Source organism: Triplophysa rosa, linkage group LG17 (genome assembly GCF_024868665.1).
Source record: "Triplophysa rosa linkage group LG17, Trosa_1v2, whole genome shotgun sequence".
In the NCBI taxonomy this organism is placed as follows: domain Eukaryota; kingdom Metazoa; phylum Chordata; class Actinopteri; order Cypriniformes; family Nemacheilidae; genus Triplophysa; species Triplophysa rosa.
The window spans coordinates 10,953,375-10,981,354 of NC_079906.1; the positions used below are offsets into that span (position 1 = coordinate 10,953,375).

General features: G+C 42.0%; 2 protein-coding genes across 2 annotated transcripts in view; one reads left to right on the forward strand and one right to left on the reverse strand.

The window, feature by feature from the left end:
• The window catches only part of hmcn2 (hemicentin 2), an 87,271-nt gene extending 73,001 nt beyond the window's left edge, over positions 1 to 14,270 (forward strand). The window contains 15 exon segments of the mRNA XM_057356507.1: positions 6,980 to 7,150; positions 7,344 to 7,496; positions 7,703 to 7,840; positions 7,931 to 8,052; positions 8,145 to 8,385; positions 8,466 to 8,525; positions 8,651 to 8,770; positions 9,608 to 9,742; positions 9,863 to 9,982; positions 10,184 to 10,309; positions 10,406 to 10,534; positions 12,070 to 12,381; positions 12,470 to 12,589; positions 12,744 to 12,870; positions 12,961 to 14,270. Coding sequence (XP_057212490.1) covers positions 6,980 to 7,150; positions 7,344 to 7,496; positions 7,703 to 7,840; positions 7,931 to 8,052; positions 8,145 to 8,385; positions 8,466 to 8,525; positions 8,651 to 8,770; positions 9,608 to 9,742; positions 9,863 to 9,982; positions 10,184 to 10,309; positions 10,406 to 10,534; positions 12,070 to 12,381; positions 12,470 to 12,589; positions 12,744 to 12,870; positions 12,961 to 13,339 — 2,453 coding nt within the window. The 3' untranslated portion in view covers positions 13,340 to 14,270.
• Positions 14,271 to 17,351: 3,081 nt separating this feature from the next.
• Positions 17,352 to 26,785, reverse strand: LOC130568367 (glycosyltransferase family 92 protein F13G3.3-like). Its single transcript, XM_057357174.1, has 2 exons — positions 26,489 to 26,785; positions 17,352 to 19,357 (listed from the first exon to the last, which is right to left on the reverse strand). Exon 2 carries the CDS (start codon positions 19,341 to 19,343, stop codon positions 18,039 to 18,041), a length of 1,305 nt encoding a protein of 434 aa, XP_057213157.1. The 5' UTR covers positions 19,344 to 19,357; positions 26,489 to 26,785; the 3' UTR covers positions 17,352 to 18,038.
• Between the last annotated feature and the right edge of the window lie 1,195 nt (positions 26,786 to 27,980).

A 27,980-nucleotide genomic window follows, 5' to 3' on the forward strand; every position in this document is an offset into this window, starting at 1 on the left:
CGTCAAAGAACATATCAGGGTATGTCCTTGAATCAAATGTAGTTTATGCCACAATTATATAAATGCTGACCCAAACACAATAATCATTTGTCAGATAAAAGGATTAACACAACAACTCTCCCTTAGAAGAAAACCTCACATACATAAACATTAACTTTAAATCTCTCATTTAAAAACACACCCTTCAGGTTTCACACCGTAACGTGAGAACAGTAGGTTGTCAGGCCATGGGATAGATAGACAACTACAGGGGGTACAACAACACAGCCATAAAATATATTCTGTCAAACAAGACTGACAGATCATAAAAAACCCTGCCTAATTTGATTGACAGGTCAAAATGACTAGCCTGGGATAGCAGGGGGACAGTCACACTTTGATAAGATTGCAGACCTCAAGTCTCAATTCACTCATTTGCATGATAAAAGCCATAAAACAAGGAAACAACACATTCTTAGAAGAAAAACCCACATAAATATTTATTTGATCTCTCTCTAATTTACAAACACATCTGTCTTTCACAAATAGCCTATAGTAAAATCAAACAGGCTGAAAAACACACTTTTTTGATTAGGGAGTGATGAGGGGGGTATGTAGGTAGTTAGCCCCACTGAAGGAAGGGTGGGGGACAGAGTGACAGACCTTTGACAGGAGGGGTCATAAATCAATCAAACTTTTGACACAAGGTGTATGATTATACTACTGTGGACTTTGAACTCTGGTGTGTGATATCTGAGAGTTGCCCAACTTGCACTGATATGCACCTGACCTGATGCATTCCTTACAACTGATCTGGCACGAAACCGCTCCGAATTGGAGTCCAGGTGTCAGAAACAGATGAGTGATCTAACAAAGATAGCTGTTTGCACATGCACACTTTCACACACTAGAAGGCCTCCATTACACTTTTGACATTAATTTGTCAACAAGGACTTACACCAACCATTACTGATCAGTTACTGTTATAAGTCCTTGTTGACAAATTAGAGTGTTAGATCACTCATCTGTTTCCGACATATCAGCACCGCGAGAGAGAGTTGACTGCTCTCTTTGCTTTTGAATTGCTCTTGCAGTATATGCCAGGTGGTTCTGCGCACCGCCGCATAAAGTCAAACAAGCCTATTTTCATGGAAGCACCACGCATTTCCATATTCATGAGCTTAGTCACCATGAAACGGAAGTTGCGATTAACTTCTTTTGCTTATCGCTTAACATTTTTAAAAATGTAGGACGGGGCTTTATTTTGCCTTTCCCTTTTTGATTGGTTTGTTATAAGTTGGGCCTGGAGGGGAGGGCTAAAAATGCTTAGCCATTGGACAGTCAGCATAGTCCTACCGCTTTTTTGTTGCTGACGTCATGTGGTGAAGAGTTGTTGTTTAAAGGGGGAGAGGAGCTTAATGTTTTTGATTAAAGATTATGAGTGCAAATGAATTTTGAGTGCACGGATAAATCATTTATAATAATCACTGCAACACTGTGTAAAACGTCTTGGTTACGGATGTAACCTCGGTTCCCTGATGGAGGGAACGAGACGTTGTGTCGAACCGACAGAATGGGGTTTGTCTTGAGAACCTATCATCTTCTGAGTATTTAGAAAAGGCCAATGAAAATTGGCGAATGAAATTTGCATGCCGGGCTCCTCCCCGGATGTCCGGGTATAAGAGGGAAGCCGGCGTGCTCATTCATTCACCTTTGGTCTGAGGAGCCTAAAGCATCCTCCCCCGACCGCTGGGGTGGGCGGCCAGTGTTGTGGCATGAGGGACACAACGTCTCGTTCCCTCCATCAGGGAACCGAGGTTACATTCGTAACCAAGACGTTCCCTTTCTGTCGGTCTCTCGACGTTGTGTCGAACCGACAGAATGGGGTTCCTATGGAAAACGCCACAGCACTGAGCCGCGTCACAATCTCTGCGGAGCGACGTTGACTGGCCTGGGCGAGTCAGATGAACACGCTAACACGAAATTATGACCCTCCAGTGGAGAGGAAGGGGGACCCAGAGCTTTCCACAAAAAGTTGGGAAGCCCCCTAACGCCGGCCGTCACGGGCGGAGGCCTAATTCTCTAAATGGCGAGAAGCCGCCCGGCACCGTACGGGCCACTGGGTAAGCATTATTCCCCCTGGGGGAAAAACGCTGCAGAGGCCACTACCTACCGTAGGGAGGAATTAGTGGAGACACCACATGGTCTCACCATCAGGGGAGAACTCATGGGAAGAAGTGCGGACAGGAGTTAACCGCAAGGTGGGAGTCCACCTGGGGAGGTCATGGGTTGCCAAGGTGGGAACCATTCATGAGGATACATCAGACGGAACAGCCCACGGAGGGGGTGTTACCACGTCTGGAGCACTAGGTCCGGTTAGAGCTATGTGGAAGATAACTCAACTGTTCCGCGGCCTAAGGGGGCAGGGCTGCTCTGCCCAGCCTGTCCCCTGGAAGGGTGCTAGTGATGGAAGGAATGCCTGTTCTTTACCCGAGGGGAAAGAAGTGAGGCGGGATCGCCACTGCTCCCCCCGGAGGGGGAAGGGCTTCCGCAGGCGTACGCCCTACCGGCTGCCGGTCCCACACCTTGCCAGGATGCGGGCTGACACCGGTTCCGCGCGTAGGTATTAGAACCTCACGGAGTTGTTAGGCATAACCAAACTACCCCCAAATGAGCCGGCTGCGCGGGGAGGGAGTCGCCACTCTCCGCGAGGCGTCGACTGACGAGAGAGTGCATCGGCAGTCTGGTTCAGGACGCCTGGGATGTGTGTGGCTCGCAGGGAGCTGATCACCTGCTGACTCCAGAGGAGGAGGCATCGGGCGAGTCATGTTAGCTGCTGTGAGTGAAAGAATACGCCACAGCAGCTGTGCAGTCCGACCGGACCAGCACGTGCTTCCCTGCACGAGAGGTAGTAGCCACCTCAATGCAAGTAGCACAACCAACAACTCTAGGCAGTTGAAATGCCAATGCAGGCGGGGGCCCGTCCACCTCCCCGACACTGCTTGCCCATTGCACACGGCACCCCAACCTTGCAGGGAGGCATCCCAAAGGGGACCCCTGTCCGCAAGAAGGTCATGGAGACCAGGGGGTTAGGGTGTGTCGGCAGAAAAGCGTGTGACCATACGCCTGCTGCCGGTGTGCCACGCTCTCCAAGGAACTTGACTCTGCAGCCAGTGTTGGAGCGGTCGTATGTGCATCGACCCGAGGGGGACCACCCCCGCCGAGGATGCCATGTATCCCAGGAGCCTCTTGTTACAGGGGGACCGCTGACTGTCTGATCTTCAGGCAGTTCAACACTGACCGGGCGCGCTAGTCAGTCGCACTGCCTCTGGGAGGCCGCGAGGGTGCGGGCTTCCTCGTCGCGGGTCTCGCGCCCCCCCCGGGGGGAGAGCGGGGCCGCTCGTGAGGACAGAGTCGAGTTCCATACCGAGAAAGAGGATGCTCTGCACCGGGGAGAACTTGCTCTTTTCTCAGTTGACCTGTAGCCCCACCGATCTAGGTGCCGGAGCACCAGGTCCCTGTGTGTACACAACAGATCTCGAGAGTGTGCCAAAACTTGAGACAGTCGTCGAGATAGTTAGTACCCGCACACCTCCTTCCCACGACCTTCGTAAAGACTCGTGGAGGCAGGGACAGACCGAAGGGGAGGACGCTGTACTGATATGCCCGTCCCTCGAACGCGAACCGTCGGAACGGCCGATGTCGAGGGAGGATCGAGACATGAAAGTACGCGTCCTTCAGGTCGATTGCCATGAACCGGTCCTGACGCCTGACGGAAGCCAGGATGCGCTTCTGCGTGACCATACTGAAAGGCAGCTTGTGAAGGTGCCTGTTCAGAACACACAGATCCAAGATAGGGCGCAACCCTCAGCCTTTCTTGGGGACAATGAAGTATGGGCTGTAGAACCCGCTGAACATCTCGGCCGGTGGGACGGGCTCGATCGATCCCTTCACCAGAAGGGAGGCGACCTCCACCCGAAGTACGGGGGCATCCCTGCCTCTGAGGTAAAAAGGACGCCCTGGAACTTGGGCGGACGTGTAGCGAACTGAATCGCGTAGCGGTTTGATCTGCTTCATCGCCCCCGCGGAGGGTGGTTCGATGGCTAGCAGTATGGATTCCTTGCCGGGGGGAGGACCCCGGGGAGGAGATCGGCTCTGCTGTTTTTCCTGCCTGGCAATTGTCCGGCTCGACGCACTCTCTGTCTGAGAGTGCTGAAGGCTGGTGTTTATACTCGACATTGCGCTTCGCCATGACGCAACGTCGAGTTTGCCGCTCACCGTCGTGCAGAGGGTGAGAGCGGCTGTGGTAACCCCGAGAGAGAGGAAACTCTCCTTTTGAGAGTAAGTGGGCGCCAGCCCCCCGGAGGGGGCCAGCAGATGGAGAGACGGGGCAGGATCCGTCCCTATCCGACTTCCCAGCGATGTGGCTGGGGTCGGCCCAATGGTAGCCTCGATCCCCCTGAGGTGTTCCCATGACGGCTGCTGCGCCACGGCTGCTGATGGGGCGATGGTCTCCTCTTCGCTGTCTCCTCCAGGGGGGGCCGCCTGAGTGGGGGGCGCCAGAGCTGGAGGGCGTTGAAGAGGACCAGGGCTGCTGGGAAGCAGACAGTGCACAGGACTCGACGGCCGAGGCGGCCGAGTTGCGGCACGGAGGACTGCTTCTTACTGTCGCGAACCCTCCGGGGAGGCCGCGTGCGGGTCCCACGCCCCCCCCGACGGGCGGGGGGTGAGCAGGGCCGCTGCAGCTCGACAGTAACACCAACCAGCCCACCCTTGTGAGATGGGTGCGTCGAGAAAGCGGACCTTCTCAGCGTTACTCATCTGCGCAAGGATTGGCCAGAGGAGTTTCTCATGGACCACAAGTGTGGACATCGTCCGACCCAGGGCCCGCGTGGTCACCTTGGTCGCCCGTAGAGCGAGGTCGGTGGAGGCGCGGAGTTCCTGCATAAGCGCTGGGTCGGTCATACCCTCGTGGAGCTCTCTCAACGCCCTGGCCTGGCAGGAGCCATAGCGTGGAGAGAGGAGGCAGCTTGGTACGCCGCAATGTAAGCTCTCGACACCAGAGATGCTGAGACACCACATGCTTTGGACGGGAGTCTAGGTCGAGCCCCCCCAGGTGGCCGCCACCTACGGGCACGAGTGCACCGCGGCGGCATACTCCACCTGGGGGACACCGACGTATCCTCCAGCTGTCTCAACCTCGAGGGAAGAGAGGGTGACAGAACTTTGTTTGACGTGAAACGTGCCGGGAAGGGGGTTTCCAGGTCTTACAAAGTTCCTCATGCACTTCCGGTAAACACGGCACTGGGGGCGGGCGTGGCTTGGAGCCGCGCTCAAACCCGAGGCGCCATGTAGCCAGCCGTGAGCGCCGGGAGAGGCAGTGCGGGCACTGCAACCCAACACTCACGGCGGCCCGGGAAAGCATGGCCGACATCTCAACATCCGCTTTTTCCTGGGCTCGACCCCCCGAGGGAGGGAGCCCGAAGAATCGTCGGAGTCGGATGGCAGTACGTCACCCCCCGATGCTGCAAGAGACCTCTCATCATCACGCATCGTGTCCGAATACGTGATTGAGGAATAAGACGGCGGACCGTCTTTTTGGGGAACGGTCAGACGAGCGAAACGAGGTGTGAACGGTCCGTGAGCCGTGGCTGGCGGATTATCGCTCACAGTAATCCTCATATCACCCTCGCTGCTTGCCATAGCGGACGGCAGGGCCGTAGTCCTGCCGCCACAGAATGGGGAGCAAACGAGGTGGTGGCTGAGTCCCGTGGGAACACAGCCACCTGTGACGCAACGTCTGAACCCCGGCGTACTGGAAGCAGGCATTGTGTCCGTCCCCCTCCTCGATGAGTGTGTTGCACCCATGAGAACAGCGGGACAAGCCACGCTGGAGAAATTTGCTCTTTTAGAAAAGGAAATTGCTCGAACACCTCCGGAACTGCCGAGACGCCCAGGGGAGAGTCACTGCAGGAAGGGACCGTCCGCTGTCCACGTCGTAGATTCCAGCAGAAAGAATGATCACCCAGATCGTAGAGAAGCTCACCAGATGCGTAGGCTCTGAAGAACAAAAGGTGAATGAATGAGCACGCCGGCTTCCCTCTTATACCCGGACATTCGGGGAGGAGCACGGCATGCAAATTTCATTGGCCAATTTTCATTGGCCTTTTCTAAATACTCAGAAGATGATAGGTTCTCAAGACAAACCCCATTCTGTCGGTTCGACACAACGCCGAGAGACCGACAGAAAGGGAACTATTGTTTTCTTGTTTTTAATCATTTTCTACACATTAAACATTATATAATGGTTACTCATAACAGTAACTGATCAGTAATGGTTGGTGTAAGTCTTTGTTGACAAATTAATGTCAAAAGAATAAACTGCAGTAAAGTGTGTTTATACTGTTGGAGATACTGAAATTAGAATGTTTTGGCAACGTAATTGTGATTATTGTGTCATTTTAATACAACTGAAAACCATTAAATGGTCATGTGTAATTTTAAGTTAGGCTTACATATATTGACTTAACAAATATACAATTTTTGACTTTACTTTTATCTTTATCTTTTTATTTTCGTAATTTAGTGGAAATATGTTATTGTGCTGGGGAAAGAAAATGGGATGGGGTGTGAGCGTGGGGGTCCATGAGGATCATTCGAGTTATGATGGGGTCCAGTACTCCAAAAAGGTTGAGAACCACTGTTCTAAGACAAGCAGGTTTTCTGTCCTTCTTAAACCTTATATCTCCATATTTTGTGTTTTCTATTATTTTTTGGTGCTAAATCATTATTATTAGTCACCCTTTATGTTTGTCACTGGGTTTTGCAAAATATCTAACCAATAAAAATGATTAATGTCAACTTTGACAACACAGTATGTAACCATTAAAAAAATACAGTTTTTCCATTCCCTGAAAAACAGTGACTTTGGACATCTGGGGTTTTAGAACGACAGCGACAATATAATAATTTTGGTTAAATTCTGTTTCTGGGTTTGTAGTTCCAGGGGGCTACTCAAATTGGGAAGAGTGGGGCCCATGCAGTGTCACCTGTGGACAGGGCATCCAGGAGCGAATCAGATTTTGTAACAATCCACCACCAGCCAATGGGGGCCCATCATGCGAGGGTCCGAATGTGGATTCCAGGAAATGTCAAGTGTCACTGTGCCCAGGTAGTCCTCCATTTATTTAAACAGATTTCTCTGTATCATAAATCATCACTTTAAAATCTTGATTTTTTTTCTGATTTCTAAAATTAATATTCTCTATATGTACAAAAAAATACAGTTTCATAAGTATAGGATGTTCTACACGCTTACTACATACTCAACACATTCTCCATTACTTATGTTCTGTTATGTATAGGAGAGTCTCCACGGCGTGCACGAGGCAGTCTGATAGGCATGGTCAATGAGAAAGAGTTTGGAGTCGCCTTTCTGGAAGCCAATATCACAGAGAATACAGCAGATGGTACCAGCACCCTTGAGGCCCACGTTGACAACATTCCTCCAAGTGTTGGTGAGTGAGAAGACAAACGTGAACTGTGTCACATACAATGAATATGGGCAATTAAATGCAAAGTTCAACCTTACCGTGAACAAAGTAAATTATTTACTTAAGGTTTTCACTATACTGATAGCTCAGATGTCATTATTTGGTGGTTTAAATACCCATGTTTTGCAATTTTGTTTGAAACTTGTTTGAAACTTTTGTATGAATTCCAGGTCCTTTGTTGCGAGTTCTTGTGTCTGTATTCGCCCCGATATACTGGACGACCGTCTACCAATCACCTGACACCCAAAACGGCTTCTCTTTCACACTAGGGCAGTTCAGACAAGAATCTCAACTGGAGTTTGATACAGGTTAAGAGTTTTTTTTCTGAAGGACTAAACTCATGCTTTGAGGTTCTCTGTGAAATAGCCACTCTGTGTCTTTTTGTCTTGAAATGACAGGAGAGATCTTGAAGCTGACCCATGTGGCCAGAGGTCTGGATGCTGAAGGGGCTCTACTGGTGGACATTGTTATCAACGGATTCGTTCCCCCAGTGCTGTTGTCTTCTAATGTCAACCTACAGGTTTAGATTCAAGCATTTAAGACATCGTTTTCATCTTGATTTTAACTCTTTTGAGCAAATGGTGAAGAATGGTTATTTGCCCTTTTCATTAGGAGTTTGATGAGTCATATGTGCAGACGGGCTCCGGCCAGCTTTATTCCTGGTCCTCACAGAATCACATGCGGGAAGGGACTCCTTTCACATTGCGCTGCAATCATTCTGTGGTTTTCGAGGGTCCTGAGAACCGTCAGGGTCCCCTGCTTCAACTCCTGAGACTGACAGGAATATCTGGCACCTACAGCCTTTTCACAGTGAGCCTGGAGTTCAGAATGACCGCCAGCTTACACGTACCAGGTCTGTGTTTGAAGCCATGTGAAATTCTCATGTGTAGAAACTAATGTGAAACGTCAACCAAATGTTCTGTTTCCACGCAGAAGGGGACGGGGAAAAATGTCCAAAAGGTTTCGTCTTGGACACAGCATCGTACTGTGCTGGTAAATTTTGCTTTTAAATTAGTGTTACCTGTAAATGCATGTAGAAAATATTTAAATATTATGATTTTGTTTTAGAGAATAGAATGTGTTTTCAGGAAATGTTTTGACTGTCATTGATCTCTTAGATGAAGATGAATGCGCTGTGGGTTCTCCATGCACACATTCGTGTAATAATATCATGGGCGGCTTCTCCTGTGCATGTCCGTCTGGATTCACCATGTCTGCAGAGTCAAACACCTGCCAAGGTCAGGCTTACTGTATACTGATCAAGCATCCAGACAATGAAACCCTTGTCCACACTTAACTTATAACTTAGTGGTTGATTTTGTCCATATTTAAAACATATATTTTCACCCCCCAAAATAAAAGATTCTATTCTATTCTATTTTGTTTTATTTTACTAAATATTTTATTATATTATATTATATTATATTTTGTTTTATTTTATTTTAAATTTATGTTATTATTTTTTATTATTGAATGTTGGTGGCCCAACAACACTGGCCCCCATTGACTTCCATTATATGGACACAATAAACATTTCTCGATATAACTTTGTGTTCCACAGAAGAAAGAGTCACATATAGGTTTTGAACGACAAAAAGGTGAATAAATAAATAAATATAATTTTGGGTGAACTATCCCTTTGAGTAAAAATAACCCTGTACACAAGTCAGTCAACCTTATTACTGATAGCCTATTTAACACATGAATGTATTCGTCACACAGTTTTTACGTCAATTATGGTAAGGCACATGCTTATCAGAAGTACACAGGGCAAGGTAGTAAATGTGATCTATGTAGTTAGTAAAACAACATTCTAATCTACATGTTACTGAGACTGGCATGAACAAATCTTGTACCTTGCGTAAGATTTAATAAAACAATAATATTTGTGCTTGGGAACTACACTGTTGCGGTTTCCATATGATAAAGCTCAATTTGGATTGAACCCAGAATGTTCTCTGAATATATTGTAATGCTTGGTTTACAGTATATTCGTGTCAATAAACTGTCACGATTTGTTTGTTATCGAGTAGATTGTAATCAGCAGTTTTACATGGGTTTGTATTATCATACAGATATGGACGAGTGCACACAAGGTTCCCATTTGTGTCATCACAACCAGCAGTGCGTGAACACAGCGGGAACGTATCGCTGTCAAGCCAAGTGCGGCACGGGCTTCAAACCCAGTGTGGTGGGCACCAGCTGTGAAGGTTAATATGTACATTATTAAAAATTTATTTTTAGCAAAGCATTAGCCCTGAAAACAGTTTTTGACTGCATGAACCATCTAGAATATAGAGGAAATTAAACTGGCAGATATTTTTCCTTAGATGTGGATGAGTGTCGAGAGTCAGCGATCTCGCCATGCCAGCAGCAGTGCTTCAATACTTTAGGCTCTTATCGTTGCGCCTGCCACCCGGGACACCAGTTGGTGGGCCATCGCTGCCTCGGTCAGTGACAGTGTGAATTATTAAATTTTTTCAGAATCTTCATATGTCTTTTACCATTAAAATTGAACTACTTATCCGTAGGATGACACAGGGTTGAAAGAAAGTGCTTTATTAAAATACCCCTTTATAAATAAATTCATATCCCGTTCAAACTGCTCATTCATTGAAAGTTAGTCCCTGACTGTTCTTGTGTGTATTTAGATATAAATGAGTGTTTGAGGAATGTGTGTCCAGCACATCAACAGTGCAGAAACACAGACGGGGGTTATCAGTGTTTTGACAGCTGTCCAGCTGGTATGACCACAGCAGAAAATGGGGTGTGTGTAGGTAAGGTGTCAAGTTCTCTCTGAATCAAGTGAAAGTCTTTTTTTTTTCTTAAATGATTAATATATTTTATTAAAAACATCTTTTTCTTGCATGCAGACATAGACGAATGCCAGGATGGCAGTCACATGTGTCGATACAGTCAAATATGCCAGAACACGATTGGTGGGTACGGATGTGTTTGTCCGAGAGGGTTCCGCTCACAAGGAGCTGGTCGACCTTGCCTAGGTGAGATTCAATATCAGAGTTAAATGTCACAAATGCCTTTAAGATGCTTTTGAACAATTAGTCATAAATTATATATAAAAAATACTATCGGACAGATATCACTGTAATAACAGTGAAGGCTTTATATTGCTTTAATATAATCCTTTATATTCTTTTTTTAATCTCTATGAAACACTCTCTGCCTCTGGCTTATATTTGAGATTTTAAAAAAAAGATTTGTGGTTCAAATCTGAAGTTTAAGTGGCTAAGATCACTTGTTTCACCTTTGAATTATATTAAAATTTAAATTAAAAAAACTTATGCAACCTAAAATATCATTGCTGTCAGACTGAAAGCTTGCATTTTCAAAACTGCATCTTTTCAGGAAATGAAAGTGAAAATCGGTTTGACTAGCTCTTTTCAATACTTTTATTGGTTAAATATTTCCAAAACTGTTAGAAAAATTCAGGTTAATCTTCAAAAAGTTTATTCTTGAAGCAACGATTCTTGAGCCAGATGAAGCAACGGTCATCATCTGTATTTTGTTTATTTCGTTTTGCCTCCTCCTCGTCTTCCCCATCCGTCTCCACTTCTTGTTCCCCTTTCTTCGCCTGTTTTCTTTCTATTCATAAGGCTTTCAGCTGTTGGAGTCAGGAGTGTTGCATAGATCTTTGGAGACTTTGGAAGGCTGTCTGAGAAGGAGGAGAAGAGTGTAGGAGAGAGAAATGTTGTTATTTTTTTTAGTTGTTGGAGTAGGGAGGGGTTCCATCTTCGGAGCGGGCAGTTGATCCTGCTCTTTGATTCTTTTTGTTCTGTAAACAACTTCTTCATCACGTTAGTGTTGTTAGTGCTTGCACATTACATATATATTTTTTCTTTTTTTCTAGCTGTCTTTGATCCCTACGTCCTTGTGCTTCCCTCAACCATTCTTTTGCCTCATTAAATCAATATATCTTTTCGCAATTCCTGCCACCAATGCATTACATTCTGAAACTGACAAATTTCCTTGAAAACCATACAATTTCATCTTGGGTGCTCCTCTGAGCAGATCTTTTATATACAAGACTTTCATTTCATGTTTCATAAGTAAGAGATATTTCTATGATTGGTTAGAGACCCTTATCACTAAGCAGAATACTACTGGAATGTTTAAGTTAAAAAGGTCAGTATACAGTTCCTTAAAGAAGCTTCATCAATCTTCTTGTATCCTGTTATGATAATATTTTTACTCATAGTTGTCTGTTGACCTCTGAATTGCATTTTCTGTTCCCACTATAAATCCCATAAAACATTAAACTAAAGAAATACAATGTTAAAACTAGCAACAAGTCAGACAAAATTTTCCAACAGTGACCAATAGTAATGATCTATGAAAAAAAATAATCATGAAAAATGGGGATACAGTTTGACAACAATTATATGTAGAACTTTATAACATAAACATATATTCTAACATAAAATATATAATAATAATATATTTATATATCACACAGCATATATCACACAACAGGAAACCAATGAAGTTAATTAATAATGATTATTTTTTGGAATTGCAGATAATGACGAATGTGCGCAAGTGCCGAGTCCATGCGCTTTTCAATGCCGAAACGTTCCAGGCAGTTTTCGCTGCCTGTGTCCACCAGGCACTGTCCTTCTTGGTGATGGCCGTTCTTGTGCTGGGCTCGAGAGAGGGCATATCTTTGCCAACAATACCCAGGTACAAGCCAGGCTCCGCCCTCAGCTGGTCTCTACCCTAGAGCGACCTTACCTCACTCGCCTCTCAGTGCATCCTGAACATCTCGGATCTTCACGTCATCCCAGGCATGAATGTCCAATTGGGTACACTAGCAAGGACGGTACTTGCATAGGTGTGTAATGCTGTAAGGTCTTGGATGTAATACTATTACGTATTTTGGTGACAGAGAATTAAATATTAACTTTACTTTTTTTACAAAGATATTGATGAGTGTGCATTTAGAAAGCCTTGCCAACATGAGTGCAGAAATACAATTGGGAGCTACAAGTGCATCTGCCCTCCAGGATACCAACTGTCATCCAACGGCCGGACATGCAAAGGTACATTTTCTCCACTTGTTATTCTGTTGTTAGTGAATTGGTAAGAAATCTTAAACATCCGTGATTATTGTGATACATACTGTGTCAGTATCAAAGTCAGATAGATGTTTCTTCAGAAGTTAAGCTTGACTATTAGAACCATTCTTTCTTGTAGACATCGATGAGTGTACTCAACAAGGTGTCCAGTGTGGAGCAAACCAGATGTGCTTTAACACACGGGGTGGTTACCAGTGTCTTGACACGCCCTGCCCGGACAGCTACCAGAGGGGGCGCAACCCAGGGTAAAATTTCTAATATGATTAACCAACCCTTAGACTTCTACTAGGTTGTAACAAACATCCAAAATATCTGCTGTCTTTCCTGTGCCACAGCACCTGCTACAGACCGTGCGCTTCTAGATGGGATTGTGCCATTGGGAGCTCTTTTCCTCTTCTCCAGTACAAGCTCCTGACTCTTCCGCTTGGCATACCAACCCAGCACAGTGTAGCCCGTTTATCAGCATTCTCTGAATCAGGAGTTCTCCAGGACAACACGTCCTTCACCATCCTGGAGCAAACAGGAGATACTGGAGATAGGCCGTTCGGCATCAAGGATGAAGCAGGAAGAGGGATTATCTTCACTTTAAAGCCGTTGCACCGGCCCGGTCTGGTGCGACTTCGGGTACAAGCCACTACGCTGTCAGTCCAGGGGCGCGTTACCTATCAGAGTATCTTTATCATTTACATTTCCATATCGAAATACCCATTCTGAGTATACATGACTGCGAAGATACCTACAGCAGAACAGCGCTGGATCTGTGTGCTTTTGCTGAATGGGCCATAAGAGAAAGATGAATAAATGAACTTGTGTCCTTTTAACTTGAGTGATAGAGAACACACATAAACATGTGTTTTGACAAACATTTCAAATCTAAAGTCCTACAAAAGTGTACATTGTGAGATGTTCAAATCTTGCAGTCCTGGGACTGTCACTGCTATTTTTTCAATGGACTATTACGAAGATAATAAATGCACCGCACCTTTTAATATTTCTTTTATTTAAACGTATTTTAGTAGTTTTAAAGTCATTCTTGCGTGAGCTCTTGTCTTCCCATTGTTGTGCAGTTATCTTTGTGGGTCAAAACTATATTACCAAAAACACATTTCATTTCCTTCTTCGGTACAAGTGTCAACATGAGTGAAAAATACAGTAGGAAGCTACTGGTGCATATAATCGTCGTACATTGAAAAAGACCTGCAAAAATGAATCCTCCATACGACAAACACAGACACATTTCCCTGTTGACAGCTTCAATATTATCCGATCAATAGCACATTCTTTAAAAGTAATGACATGCATATGTATTTTAATGTTGTATTGGTGTATTCTTGTGCTTTACAGAGTACTCCAACGTGTCAGAGTTTGTGGGTGTGAGAGAGAGTGCTTCAGGAAAGGGTGCATACAATGTTGAGACTAGACTATGGTGCTAAAACATAAAACATGTCTTAAAATGTTAAAAAGCTTTCTGTGAGGCTCAGGTTCCATGTATATGTATAGAAAATACCAGTATCAACATGATGTGAGTGTGTGTGCATGTGTATATGAACCACTGTACGAGTGTTTGTGATCTGACTGCTTACGACTTTTTAAAACTAAACTGTAGATTAAACATTTCTTAACAAAAATATATTTTGGTCTAGCAAATCCCTTTTTGATTTGCACATTAAAGTTTCCTTATAATTTACAACATATTTATTGGAAATATTCAACAATTCTGCCCCCCAGTCTGTGCAGCGCCACATGAAGTTGAGTACACTTCTCATGCGGGTAACAAGCATACAGTACACTCTTAAAAATAAAAAAAGTGCTTCACGATGTCATAGAAGAACCTTTTTTTGTCTAAACGGTTCCATAAAGAACCTTTAGCGTCTGAAGAACTTTGTGGCGACAAAAACGTTCTTCAGATTATAAAAAGGTAAGAAAGAGATGGTTCTTTAAAGAACCTTTGATTGAATGGTTCTTTGTGGAACGTTTCAACGGCAACAATATAAACAAACCTTATGTGAAACAAACGTCACTTCTGGTACACTCTTAAAAAATAAAAGTGCTTAAAAGGTTCTTCACAGCGATGCCATACCGACGGATAAGTTCAGGAACAAAGTTCCGGAACGAGTAAAGAGGGCTGTCGTTTGTGAACTAAGTTTTCCCTCAGGCCATATCCCCGATCGCATTTGCATCTGCAAAAGGAACCATTTAGTGACATAAGCTGGCCGACAGCGACGTCATTTAAGCGTGCCCGTCGAACAACGACAAACAACAAAAGTGCGGCCAATCAGAGTTTGCTTACGTCATGGGTCGTTCCTATCCTGCTGGTTTAGACCCTGCCTCGGAGAAGGAGCTACAGTAAAGTGTTCCTCCAAAAAAGTTCTCCCGAACTAAAATTCCGGCTGGTTCCTATGGTGCGAACACAACAAAAAGCGGGTACTTCTGGCAAATTTTTGTTCCACAAAGACCCATTCAGTCAAAGGTTCTTTAAAGAACCATCTCTTTCTTACCTTTTCATAATCTGAAGAACCTTTTTTGATACAAAGAACCTTTTGTGAAACAGAAAGGTTCTTTGGGTGTTAAAGGTTCTTTACGGAACCATTTATACAAAAAGGTTCTTCTATGGCATTGTGAGGCAACTTTATTTTTAAGTGTGTAGACCGCTGCAAGGAATCAATAACAACAGAGTTCCTGTAGTGTAGATCTAAGAAAATATTTAGCATAACGTTGATATGTTCCCAACCTTAATGTAGCTCAACATTTTACTGAATTTACTGAATAACTAACATTTGTTTGCATAAATGGACAACATGACTAGAGAGCACAGCTGTGTGCTCAGAGGAAATTACATCAACGATTCAAACAAACTCCAAACTTAAAGGAATTTTTACAACGTCTAGTGTGCAGTGTGCCTTTTGCTGAGTTTTTGCAGTGCACAATAACATCTTTGAGTTTTGTGATGTTTGATACATTTTATATAAAGTAAACCCATAAAGTCCCTTAAACTCATCTTTAAGGATTAAAATAGCATACGCAAAAGTTTTTCCTGTCAAAATAATTTCTTCATGCCTTAAAATGACTGTAACTCTACAACCTTGCTTCATTTAGTATACACAGATTCAGGAATATGCTAATTAGTCCAGAACATTGATTATACAGTGAGGGAAATAAGTATTTGATCCCCTGCTGATTTTGTAAGTTTGCCTACTTACAAACAAATGAAGGGTCTATAATTTTTATGGTGGGTTTATTTTAACTGATAGACACAGAATATTAAAAAAAATCAGGGGAAAAAAATGTTATATAAAGGTTATAAATTGATTTGCATTTCAGTCAGTGAAATAAGTATTTGATCCCCTACCAACTAGCAAGAATTCTGGCTCCACAGATTGGTTATGTGCCTATATGGACCACAGATTAGTCCTGTCACTTTAAGAAAGTACTCCTAAATCAGCTTGTTATGTATATAAAAGATGCCTGCCAACAGAATCTGTATCTTCCAGTTCAACCTCTCCAACACCATGGTCCAGACCAAATAGGTTTTAAAGGATGTCAGCGACAAGATTGGAGACCTGCACAAACCTTGAATAGGCTACAGACAGAAGCTTGGTGAGAAGGAGACAACTGTTGGTGTGATTATTTGGAAATAGAAGATATACAAAATAACTATCAAATGCCCTTGTTCTGGAGCTCCCTGCAATATTTCCCCAATGGGGTAAAGATGATCATGAGAAATGTTAAAGATCAGCCCAGAACTACACGGAAGAAGCCTGTTAATGATTTCAAGACAGTTGGGAACACAGTTAGCAAGCAAAACATTGGTAACACATTGGTAACACGCTATGCCACAGTAGACTGAAATCCTGAAGCACCCGCAAGGTCCTCCTGCCCAAGAAGGCCCGCCTGGCTCGTCTTAAGTTTGACAATGAACATCAAAATGATTCAGAAAAGGCTTTGGCGAAAGTGCTGGCACTGCTGTGAGACCAAAATGGACTCCTGTGTTTGGAGGGAGAGAAATGCTGACTATGAGCCCAAGAACATCATGTCTACAGAGAAGCACAGTGTTGGAAACATTCTGCTTTAGGGCTTTTTCTCTGCTACAGGTATACAGGATGACTTCACCGCATTGAGGGGCTGAGGGACGGGCCCATGTACCGTAAAATCTTGGACGAGAACCTCCTCCCCTTAACTAGGTCACTGAAGATGGGTCATGGATGAGCCTTTAACATGACAAAGACGCAAAACATATTGCCAAGACAACCAAATAGTGGCTTAAGGAGAAGCACATTAAATGTCCTAGCCAGTCTCTAGACCCTAGTCCTATAGAACCTCTGTGAAGGAGGCTAAAACTCCAATTTGCTGAGCGACAGCCAAGAAACCTTAAAGATTGACAGAGGAGTGGACTAAATGTATCCGGACACATGTGCAAACCTGGTGACCAACTATCAGAAATGTCTGACCTCTGTGCTTGCCAACAAGGGTTTCTCCACAAAGTACAAAGTTATGTTTTGCTTGGGGATCAAATACTTATTTCACTGACTGAAATGCAAATCAATTTATAACCTTTATATAACATTTTTTCCCCTGATTTGTTTTAATATTCTGTGTCTATCAGTTAAAATAAACCCACCATAAAAATTATAGACCCTTCATTTGTTTGTAAGTAGGCAAACTTACAAAATCAGCAGGGGATCAAATACTTATTTCCCTCACTGTAGGTACATAGATGCCTCTCATTTGATGTGTGAGCAGCTCATGCTCGTGTTGAAGAAGCAGAGTTGAAACCGCAGCGGGGTAACCCAGGGTAAAATTTCTAATATGATTAACCAACCCTTAGACTTCTACTAGGTTGTAACAAACATCCAAAATATCTGCTGTCTTTCCTGTGCCACAGCACCTGCTACAGACCGTGCGCTTCCAGGCGGGATTGTGCCATTGGGAGCTCTTTTCCCTCTTCTCCAGTACAAGCTCCCGACTCTTCCGCTTGGCATACCAACCAGCACAGTGTAGCCAGCATTCTCTGAATCAGGAATTCTCCAGGACAACATGTCCTTCACCATCCTGGAACAAACAGGAGATACTGGAGATAGGCCGTTCGACATCAAGGATGAAGCAAACTGGATTTTTAAACTGTCTTTGGTAAACTGCAGTTTTATGGAGAAAATACTCAGCAATGGTTTAAAATGATGAATTTGCACATGGTTTATCTTAAAGCATAATAAAAACACCACACAGACATATAAACAACATTACAAACTTGATTTTCACCAAAGGGGGACTTTAAGAGGTCCTCTAGTATATGAAACTGTCAAACCAACACCCTATCATGAGAATCAGCATCCAAAACATGACAAAATAGATGTTTTCATAATACAATTTGACAACATAAAAAGAAATATTGCTTTCACATTTCAATTCGATGATGTCAGCTGTTAGGTCTTAACAAACCAGAACTCTCCAATGCCTTGTCAACATTTGGTACCAATTCTTGCTCAAAGTCCCACACTTTTTTGTCCACAGCCAGCTGTTCTTTGGTCAGATGCCCCTGCAGTGGGACTCGTACATGTACAATCCTACACACATCAAATGGAACATGGTATGTCTCTCCAAAGTTTTTCAAGGAGGAATGTACCGATGTTTGCTCCACCATCCTTGGGTTAACAATCATCTTTTTGGGATTGAAAACATTCTTTCGGGCAGGTTCTCTATAAATGTGCTCCATGATATTGATCCCAGAAATATTACGCCATTCTGGTCGCTTGAAGCGACCACTGTCCTCAAACTGTGTTTTGGGGAATATGTGGTTCTCAATGAGGAACACACCCACATTGGGATGCTCATCTTGGAGGTTCTTCATAAGAGATGGTAAATTGGCATATTTGTAAGGCACAATAATCTCATCGATGTCATTCAGGAGAACGTACTTGGATTGATACATGTGCCTGTAAATGCACTCATTGAGTGTTGTCAACTGTCCATAATAATGAATGTCACCCTTGTGCTCCTTAAAGTTCCAACCTGGGGACGGGTTAAGAAACGTGTCAATTGGCCATGGAACAATCTCCACTATTCCCTCTCTTTCATAATGCTTTAAGAGCTTTTCCAGGTCTGGTCCACAACTAGTGTTATAGATGACCACTCGCTGAACGCCCAGAAGCTTGTACATTTCTATAGTTTGTGCATATTGCAGCACATTGTTGTAGTCACCAAAAAGGTTGGAGATGCAAACTGTGAAGTTAAACTTGAAAGTCTCACTTATTACACGATTTTGTATTGGCAGATACTGGTGGGTTTCATTGTCCAGGGAAGGTTTAGTTGAGATGAGGACACGTGTTGCATCTTGCACGTGTTTACCTTTACAAATCACATCTGAGACATGAAATGGGAAGCCAAAATGGTCACTATGTATCCAGACGTCAGTCTCAGCTTCTTTACAGTCATGTTCAATAGTGCAGTAAGCACAGTAAAGTGGCTGAAGATTGTGTCTGTCGATAATACTGATGACTCGAATGGTCCCATCCAATCTGTGGTCAATAAATGCAGACACCATGAAGTGTTGTGAGTCTTTGATGGGTGTTATTGAATGTGAAGCCTTCGAGATTTTCAGTTTATTATAAATTGGCATGCTTGTGTAATCAGGATGCCAGTTTCTGTATGCCAACATCAGAACGAAGAATAAAATATTGATAATACATATTCCTAAAAAGCTCTTCCATTTGTTGTGTTCCATTTGCCTTTTTTTACCTGTGGAGAAATGAGGGGATACATGTAAGACAGTATTGCCAAGTTTAGTGGAACTTCTTAACAGAACACATTGTTTATTACATTTTCATGCAGACTCTGAATAATTGTAAAAGAATTCTCGGTAAAATCTCATTGTCAGATGTGTCTGTTCAAATGTGCTATATGTTATGGTTGTTTCTGCACTATGGTGCTTCAGAAACACTGTGTTTCATTTCTCCCCCCTGAAGGGAGAGAAAGGACAATAAAAATATTGGAACTTGAACTTGACTAACATCTAGGGTTGCCAGATTTGCAAAATAAAACCACCCTGGTTGCCTATCAAAATTAGGCAAAGCATGGCAAGCAAGGAAAACAAGTTCATTCATGTAGCACATTTCACACACAAATGTATTTCAAAGTCGATTAACATCAAAATTATTTACAAAGAGAAATAAGATAATACAGGAGATTTAAACGAGTTTGGAGTAGACCATTGAGGTATTTCTCGCTTATGAATTTTTGCATACTGTGGTTTCAGACATACCTATACTAATGGCCAATGACCACAACGCACAATGCATGGTCTACACGTCTATGAAGAGAACAATTCTGGAATGCACTTCAGCAAATACAACCAACATTCAAAACAAGGCTGAGAGGGATTTAAGTCCAGAGTGCTGCATTAGGGTACGATCACACAGAACGTGCTTTTCATGTTCGAAAACGCGAGGCGCGCCGCGCTGCTCTTTTGGTGACTCTTTGAAAAGAGCAGCGCGCAGCGTTTTTTGTATGTTGCTAGGTAACCCGAAACAGCCACAACAAGTTTCTCCTCCATGTCTCCAGGCGTTCCGAGCATCTGTAAACTTCCGTTGCCACAAGGGAAGCCCCGCCTCTCCACTCATTCAATTGGACAATGGAAAAAAGCGCACATGACGTCAAGCGCTTTTCTGCTTTTCTGTTGAGTTTTTTTCAACTTCGGGCGCTCCGAGCGCTCCGCCTAAAACGCGAGGCGCAGCAGGCGGCAGAAACGCGAGGCGCCCGGCGCGCATAAGCAGCGCGCAAAACGCTCCCTGCCAACTGAAAACAATTCAAAAAAGGCGCGTCTCACAAAAAAAGGCGCGTTCTGTCTGATCAGGCCCTTACAAACGAAGGATAACGACACAGGGCAGGTGAGGGTAATCAAACACGGCCGGGACAATAACAACAATACAGGAAACGAGAGGGTGGGGCCAATGACGAGACACTGGAGAGAACGCATATTATTGTCAAAAGGACAATAATATGTTACTCTCCACACATAACCAAAGGCTTTGTCATGACTCTGCCACAGGACCAAGAAAAACATGACTAAGTGAGGCAGAGCCATGACAAAGTTACTGTTAATTTGACAATAAACATTTTACAGTGTTTTGGAAGGCAAATATGAGCGTTTTTAGATAAAAATAAGAAACTGATATATCAGTGAGAAAAACCTCTTTACATTGTTGTAATGTACCTACCTCATTAACCCAAAACAACTCATATAACACACACACACATATATATATATATATATAACATAGATATAACAGCAAAAAAGACTTTCGTTCTCACCATGTGGTTATAACCAAAATCCATATACAATTCTTGTATACATAAGCCAGCGTATCTATTGTACATTTCCCACAGAGACTTTCTTTTGATAGTAGAGCATAAAAAGCATTTATTTCCTCTTTCGATGTGAAACCGCTACACAAATCCTCTTCACACCCTGACCTATGCCCGCCTGACTGCGTGATGAATGGAATACAAATGCCACCTGATCATGACTGTATTAATGGGACATTCTACCAGAAACGTACATTTACCGTGCAGGGCTTGACACTTGCATACAAACATACAAAAACAATCTTAAAATCATACAATTCAATGACAGAACTCACCCTTGATCAGTGTAAGCTACACCACAGTCAAATTATGTAATTTCCTCTGAACCAAAGCTGTATTGCACACATTGTATGTTGAGTTTTATGTTAACGTGACAGGACTGACCAAAAACATGGGGACAGTTATACAATAGTATTTATTTGTAGAATTTATGTATAATTTCATGCCTTTTTTTTAATTGATATGGATGACAACATCTTAATCTTGCTATTGATGGAGTTTTAACAAAACTATGAAAGCTGTAGGTCCAATTTGGCTGAGGACAAGGACAGGATTTGTTTTTAATAAAGAAAAAAATATCTGAGAACCTAATGAATTACTATTCCTTTACAGTACAACTCACAGAAATCAAACATCAGTCAGTTTAAGACATTATTTGAATGAAATACTTTTTGGATGAAATATTCACTGTAACAGTTCAAGGACAGATAATGTTCGTTTTCGGTAGAATGTCCCTAATGCTCTTTCACAGTAAGTATGACACGATAAAGACGCAAATCACGGAAACCCATCACAAAAAACACGACACGAATGTAAGTTATCACCTGTAAGTAGGGTTGGGAATCGTTTCAATTTTATCGATTCTAATTCTGATTCTGCTTATCGATTTCGATTCTTATCGATTCCCAGTTTCGATTCCACAGTTGAAGTAAAACATTTAGATATCAACCTGTAGGGTCATTTAGCCTGCTTATTGACTTGTTTGCTAAATATATATATATATATTTATGAGCACCGGTTTGTGTATATTTACACATAGAAACACACCTTTTCTGATTTATTACAATTTGTATTATCATAGTTGAACTACATCATGGTTAAACTGCAGTTACTATAATGCAACTATGGTTAATTTGTGATTCTTGTGCTTTAATGCAAATTCTATAGCTAAACTATGCTTACTATAGTAAAAAATATCGATAATTTTCATAAGGGCTTTTATTGAGATATCAGCAGATCATGCAACGCATGTACTTTTCTGAAAATATGCACACAGGAATTGATGAGAGGAATTCAAATTTTAATCTCAAGTATCCGATTCCTATTCCTTTCGATTCCAATCCGATTCCTAGCCTTTCGATTCCGATTCCAAATTGGAATTGATTTTCGATTCCCAACCCTACCTGTAAGTGATGCTGGTGCTGTCTGACAACGAGTTTCACTCTTGCCCACAACGCAGAGTAGGCCTATTCCATCCATCTGACTTTCATCATACAGAGCTTGTAACGATGAGTTAAAACAAAAACATAAAACTTGTTTTAGTTGCACAAACTGGTATAAAACATCATTAGCCTTTTGGGTGAATCGTCTGGGTGAATGCATTAAAGTGTCTGATGTCTGCTTGACTGGCGCGTTATTGAACCAATCAGATAAGAGAAAACGATGAGTCATCAGGAACCTCATTTGATTGGTCACAAGAAGGTAGCCCCGCCTCCCCCTTCACGCTTGCAAACTCAAATTAGTGAAAGAATCGTGCCAAAAGTGTGCAAGTACACCTGGCTGCAGGCGAGACGGAACCGTACACATCGGTTTATTGCAAGAAACAGTTTTCGCCTGCGTAGGCAAGATGTTTGCAACAGATTTATTTTACATACACAAAAACAGGTTCTGCACGATGAATCCGTTTTGCAGTTCATAACACCATTGTTTTTGCACGCACACCTCTGTTTACAGACTCGCAATGCTTTTGGCCGTATTTCAGCGCAAAAAACATGTCAAAAGTGTGGTCAGAAGAATACAGACCATAATTATTTGACGTAATATGAAGTTGCCGTTTCACAACACATGAATTACGCTTACGAAAAATGATACAATGCTGCAAAACTTGTTTTCTTTCGCTTGCAGCTTGATTTACACCTTTACAAAACTTTTTTGCGAATGCAAATTTATTTTATGCTAGTGTAACGGAGGCCAGCTAGTGAAGAGCTGTGCATGTAAACCTCACTCCCCTAGCGACAGACGCTAGAGACTGCGGTCTTTAGCCTCCTCGTTAGAGCGCCCGTCTCCCATCCGGACCGACGCCAGTTCGAGGCCCGCTGCAGAGCAGGGCGAGTAGTACCGGTTACACTTGCAATGTCACGTATGCTCTTACAAATGTTATCCTGCGCATGCAAAAAAAATTTTGGCACGATTTTACCTTCATAGCATTAAGGCATTGTGTATGGGGGGTTGTTAAAGGCTGTGAAGAAGCGTAGTGTGTTGCACCAGTGTGTGCTTTTGTGTGCATGTCTGAAGCTGTGATGGGTCCTCTTTTTGTTAGTGTCCAAAGATACCACACCAACTGGATCATGAACCAATACTACAACACACAACATTAAATAAACCAATCAAAATCCTCTGGAGGTTTGTACAGCTCACTTGCGGCTTAAGTCCCACTCACTTGCGGTTGACCCGCCCATCTGCACCTCGCTCTGTTTCTACCTAAACAGAGACGTTGCGGTGGGGTTTTCGTTCAAGGGGTGGGGTTTGCGCTTAACTGCTCAGGGGTTCGTGTGGGTATGGGATTCCTTTTGTGCCAATAAAAATGAACGCAAACTTTTAAAAACGAACAAAATTATACAATGAGAAAGAAAAAAAACACTTTGATAATGAAAACAATAAACTCAATTGCAAGAATGTGACTTGATTTTCAAATAAACTGCTATTTTTCTTAACAATTTTCTAAGTTTCGTTTTTGCAAATAATAGTTTTGAATTCGCTGCTAGATTTTTCATTTGCGCTTTCCGAGTTTTCGTTTACGCTTCTCAATTTTTCGTTCGCCTTTCTGGCACAAATCTCACGTGTAGGCAGGACTTATGGCCGTTTTACGCTGATTGGCCAGTGAGTTTTTGATTGATAGCTCCCTGACAAGGAAGTCGATACTGAAGACATTACGGTGCAATGAATCTTAGAGAACGATCTGCATGCTGTTATATTTATTGTTTGTACTTAAAACTACTTTCTTATTTAGTTAGTATATTAGTAATTGGTATTTGCAGTAGGTAAGTCATGCGTGGTGTGGATCCAAGCGTCCTCCTCATCCTCAGGTAAATGAATGTAATTCAGATAATAAAGAAAATCACTAGTTTTATTCCTGTACAGTAGCAATTCTGTCTTTACTAAGCGCATTCATTGTGTGCTTTATATTTTTTGTCAGGTATTATTTTATGGCCTATTAAGATAATTTTCTTAAAAAGGAACGAACAACTTGCATTATAACATCCAATAAAGACACGTTACAGATTATTGGGTTGTGAGAAATTAACGTGCTACATGAAAACATTGCTGCATAGTTACTGTACAGAGAAACTTTTAGCGATTTTATTATCTCGGTTACATAAATGTACCTGAGGGTGACTTGTGTCCAGCTGAGGAGGAGGATGACGATGTCGCTCTTGCAAACAGTCTCCTTTTAAAGAATTAAGTCCACTTATAAGTTAAGTACTGTATCATTCTTTTTAAACTCATGGTGAATGTACAGTATTATACCCCTTTCTTTACATTCACAGAAAGTACACCTCATAAAACACTACCAATACATTCAAATGACATTTATGTTTTTTAAACGCTACAACAAAACAAATTCATAAGGTGACACAATTAGAGGCCTTTAGAATGTTTTATTAATTTAGTCTGCCTCTTGCAAACAACAATTTCATTATGTATTTACACACCTACATAAAACAGGTTAAAGAAAAGCAGAAGAGAGACTTCTTAAACTATAAACAAACATTTAAAGATAGAAACGATACATAAAATGCCACCACGATTATAATCTATAAATTAGAAATATGAACTGGAAGCATAACACTTTATTGTATATCTCCTCAAAACTCACTAGGCATCTCGTTTTCCTGATATCATTGTAATTATAAATTATAGACTGCTGTCTTGACGGCCTCTAAAACCACGTAAAGTTGCATGTGAATATGGCTATCTATCCTGTCTTTACTCGATGTTGGCTTGTTGTTACGGCGTGATAGAGCCTGGAAGCGTGTCCCACTTTTAAGTGCATGAAAGTTGGCAACCCTGCTAATATACTTACAAAATAAATAAGTAATTTAAGTACAAACACTAAACAATACAATACAGAAAACCGCAAACAGATCGCTCTCTAATCCGCTGCACTGTCTTCAGTATCGTCTTCCTGGTCAGGGAGCTGTCAATCCAAATCTCACTAACCAATGAGAGTAAAGTGGCCATAAATCCCGCCCACACGTGAGTTTGTGCCAGAAAGGCGAACGAAAAATTGCGAAGCGTAAACGAAAACTCGGAAAGCGCAAATGAAAAATCTAGCAGCGAATTCAAAACTATTATTTGCAAAAACGAAACTTAGAAAATTGTTAAGAAATCATGTCACATTCTTGCAACTGAGTTTATTGTTTTCATTTTCAAAGTGTTTTTTTTCTTTCTCATTGTATATTTTTGTTCGTTTTTTAAAAGTTTGCGTTCATTTTTATTGGCACAAAAGGAATCCCATATTGTGGGGAGGAAGCAGCTACTCAGTTGGGTTATTTTGATAAAATAATAATAGCTCACAATAAAAACATGTTTTTGCAAATTAACTCTATATATTGAATTAAATGTGAAGAGGTCCATCACTTTTGGCCACTAGTACTGTAAGATGTTTTAATATTGGCAGAACATATGAATTATTAGGTTTATTGCACTATAGGATTCAAAATCTTCGGTATCGGATTATTGTTCTTTTGAAGGGACTTATTTTTTCTAACCTTAAGTGGGTTTTAATATTTTATAAAATACAGAATTCAAAGTGAATTAAACATTTAATAAGCAAAATTAACTCTATATATTGAATTAAATGTGAAGAGGTCCATCACTTTTGGCCACTAGTACTGTAAGATGTTTTAATATTGGCAGAACATATGAATTATTAGGTTTATTGCACTATAGGATTCAAAATCTTCGGTATCGGATTATTGTTCTTTTGAAGGGACTTATTTTTTCTAACCTTAAGTGGGTTTTAATATTTTATAAAATACAGAATTCAAAGTGAATTAAACATTTAATAAGTTCAGCGACTATAACGCTACTTTCACTTTCAGTCTGAGACTGTTAACCTTATACTTTTTCTTCATTAATGCGCTAATAAAGAGATATATAAGAATAACAATACAATCCGGCCATAGTTAGAACAATGCTGTGCTTTTAATAGATTTACTTTTAATTCCAAGGGTTTTAAATGGATAATTAATAGGAGATAAAAAACACAAAAAATAACAGTACCTTTAATATTGATCCACGACGATCTGGACTTCTTCAGGAGAACAGATGACAGCCCTTATAATCCTTGCGTTTATTTATTCAACTATGAAAACCATGTAATTATTCGGGAGCAGTCATGTTTGTAAACCGGATGTCTCATTTTATGATGTTTTAATTCGAGAGGAGCACGAGGAGATCATCCACCCGGCTGGTTCGTCATCAGCGATCTCAGCATCTACCCTATCGGCTCAAGAGAGATCCAAATAGACAAGCTGTCTTACCTGAATTCTCTTAAGGTGTGTGCTTTATAGTGAAGGGTCGTTCTTAAACGATTCGTTAATTTTTAACGAATCTTTAATGTGACTCGGGAAGAACGAGTCGTCTCGGCGAGTGACTCGTCCAGTCGCGCATGCGCATTGCGCAACATTCTATGGGTCCTGTGACAAAAGCTGTCACGTCGTGAACGAACGAGTCAAACCCGAGGACTTGTCAGATAAGAGGTGTGGTGAGCTAATCATAGACTAAAGACCCAGGTAAACAATGAATTAATCTTTTCTGTTTCTTATAGCATTATAGTTTTGTATTGTTTGTGATCAACGTTCGCATAAGTAGTAGATGTGTTAGGAAAGTAACATATAACATTTTAATTATATTTTGCTAAAATGAACGAAATGAACGATATGACTCGAAAAAAGATTCGTTCATTTTGCTGAACGAGACTCAAAGGTCCGAGTCAGTAAAATGATCCGAACTTCCCATCACTAGTGCTTTATGCATTAGTCGTGTCGATCGTCGCGCACTTTATCGAAGGCCACTTTAGCAAAAATGTCTTTAGATTTATCGAAGGCCACTTTAGCAAAAATGTCTTTAGACTTATCGAAGGCCACTTTAGCAAAAATGTCTTTACACTTATCGAAGGCCACATTAGCAAAAATGTCTTTAGACTTATCTAAGGCCACGTTAGCAAAAATGTCTTTAGACTTATCGAAGGCCACTTTAGCAAAAATGTCTTTAGACGTAACATGTACCTGTGCTGTGCCCAAAGACATAATTTCGTGTACACCAGCCAGCATTTCAATGTTGATTCACCGTTGAATCAACATCAAGGACCAAGGTTGAATCAACGATGAATTACGTCGCAACGTTGTTTCAAATCAACTTTATTTATATAGCGCTTTTTACAATTTTCATTGTTACAAAGCAGCTGTACATAAGACATATTGACTATAAGCAAAACAATTAAAGTTGTACCTGCAAAAACAAGAAAAAGTTGAAAACACAGAAGACAGACATACCCACATACAAAACACTCCACACACACAATATGCACACGTACTAACACACATAGACACACACACACACACACGGACACGCACGCACACACACACGTACACAGACAAGTACGCACACACACACATGCTCAGTGAGAGCATACATTTAAGATAAAGGAGAGAGAAGCACAGGTCAAATATAACAGACTATAAATTCCTATATGCAATATTAAGTAAAACTT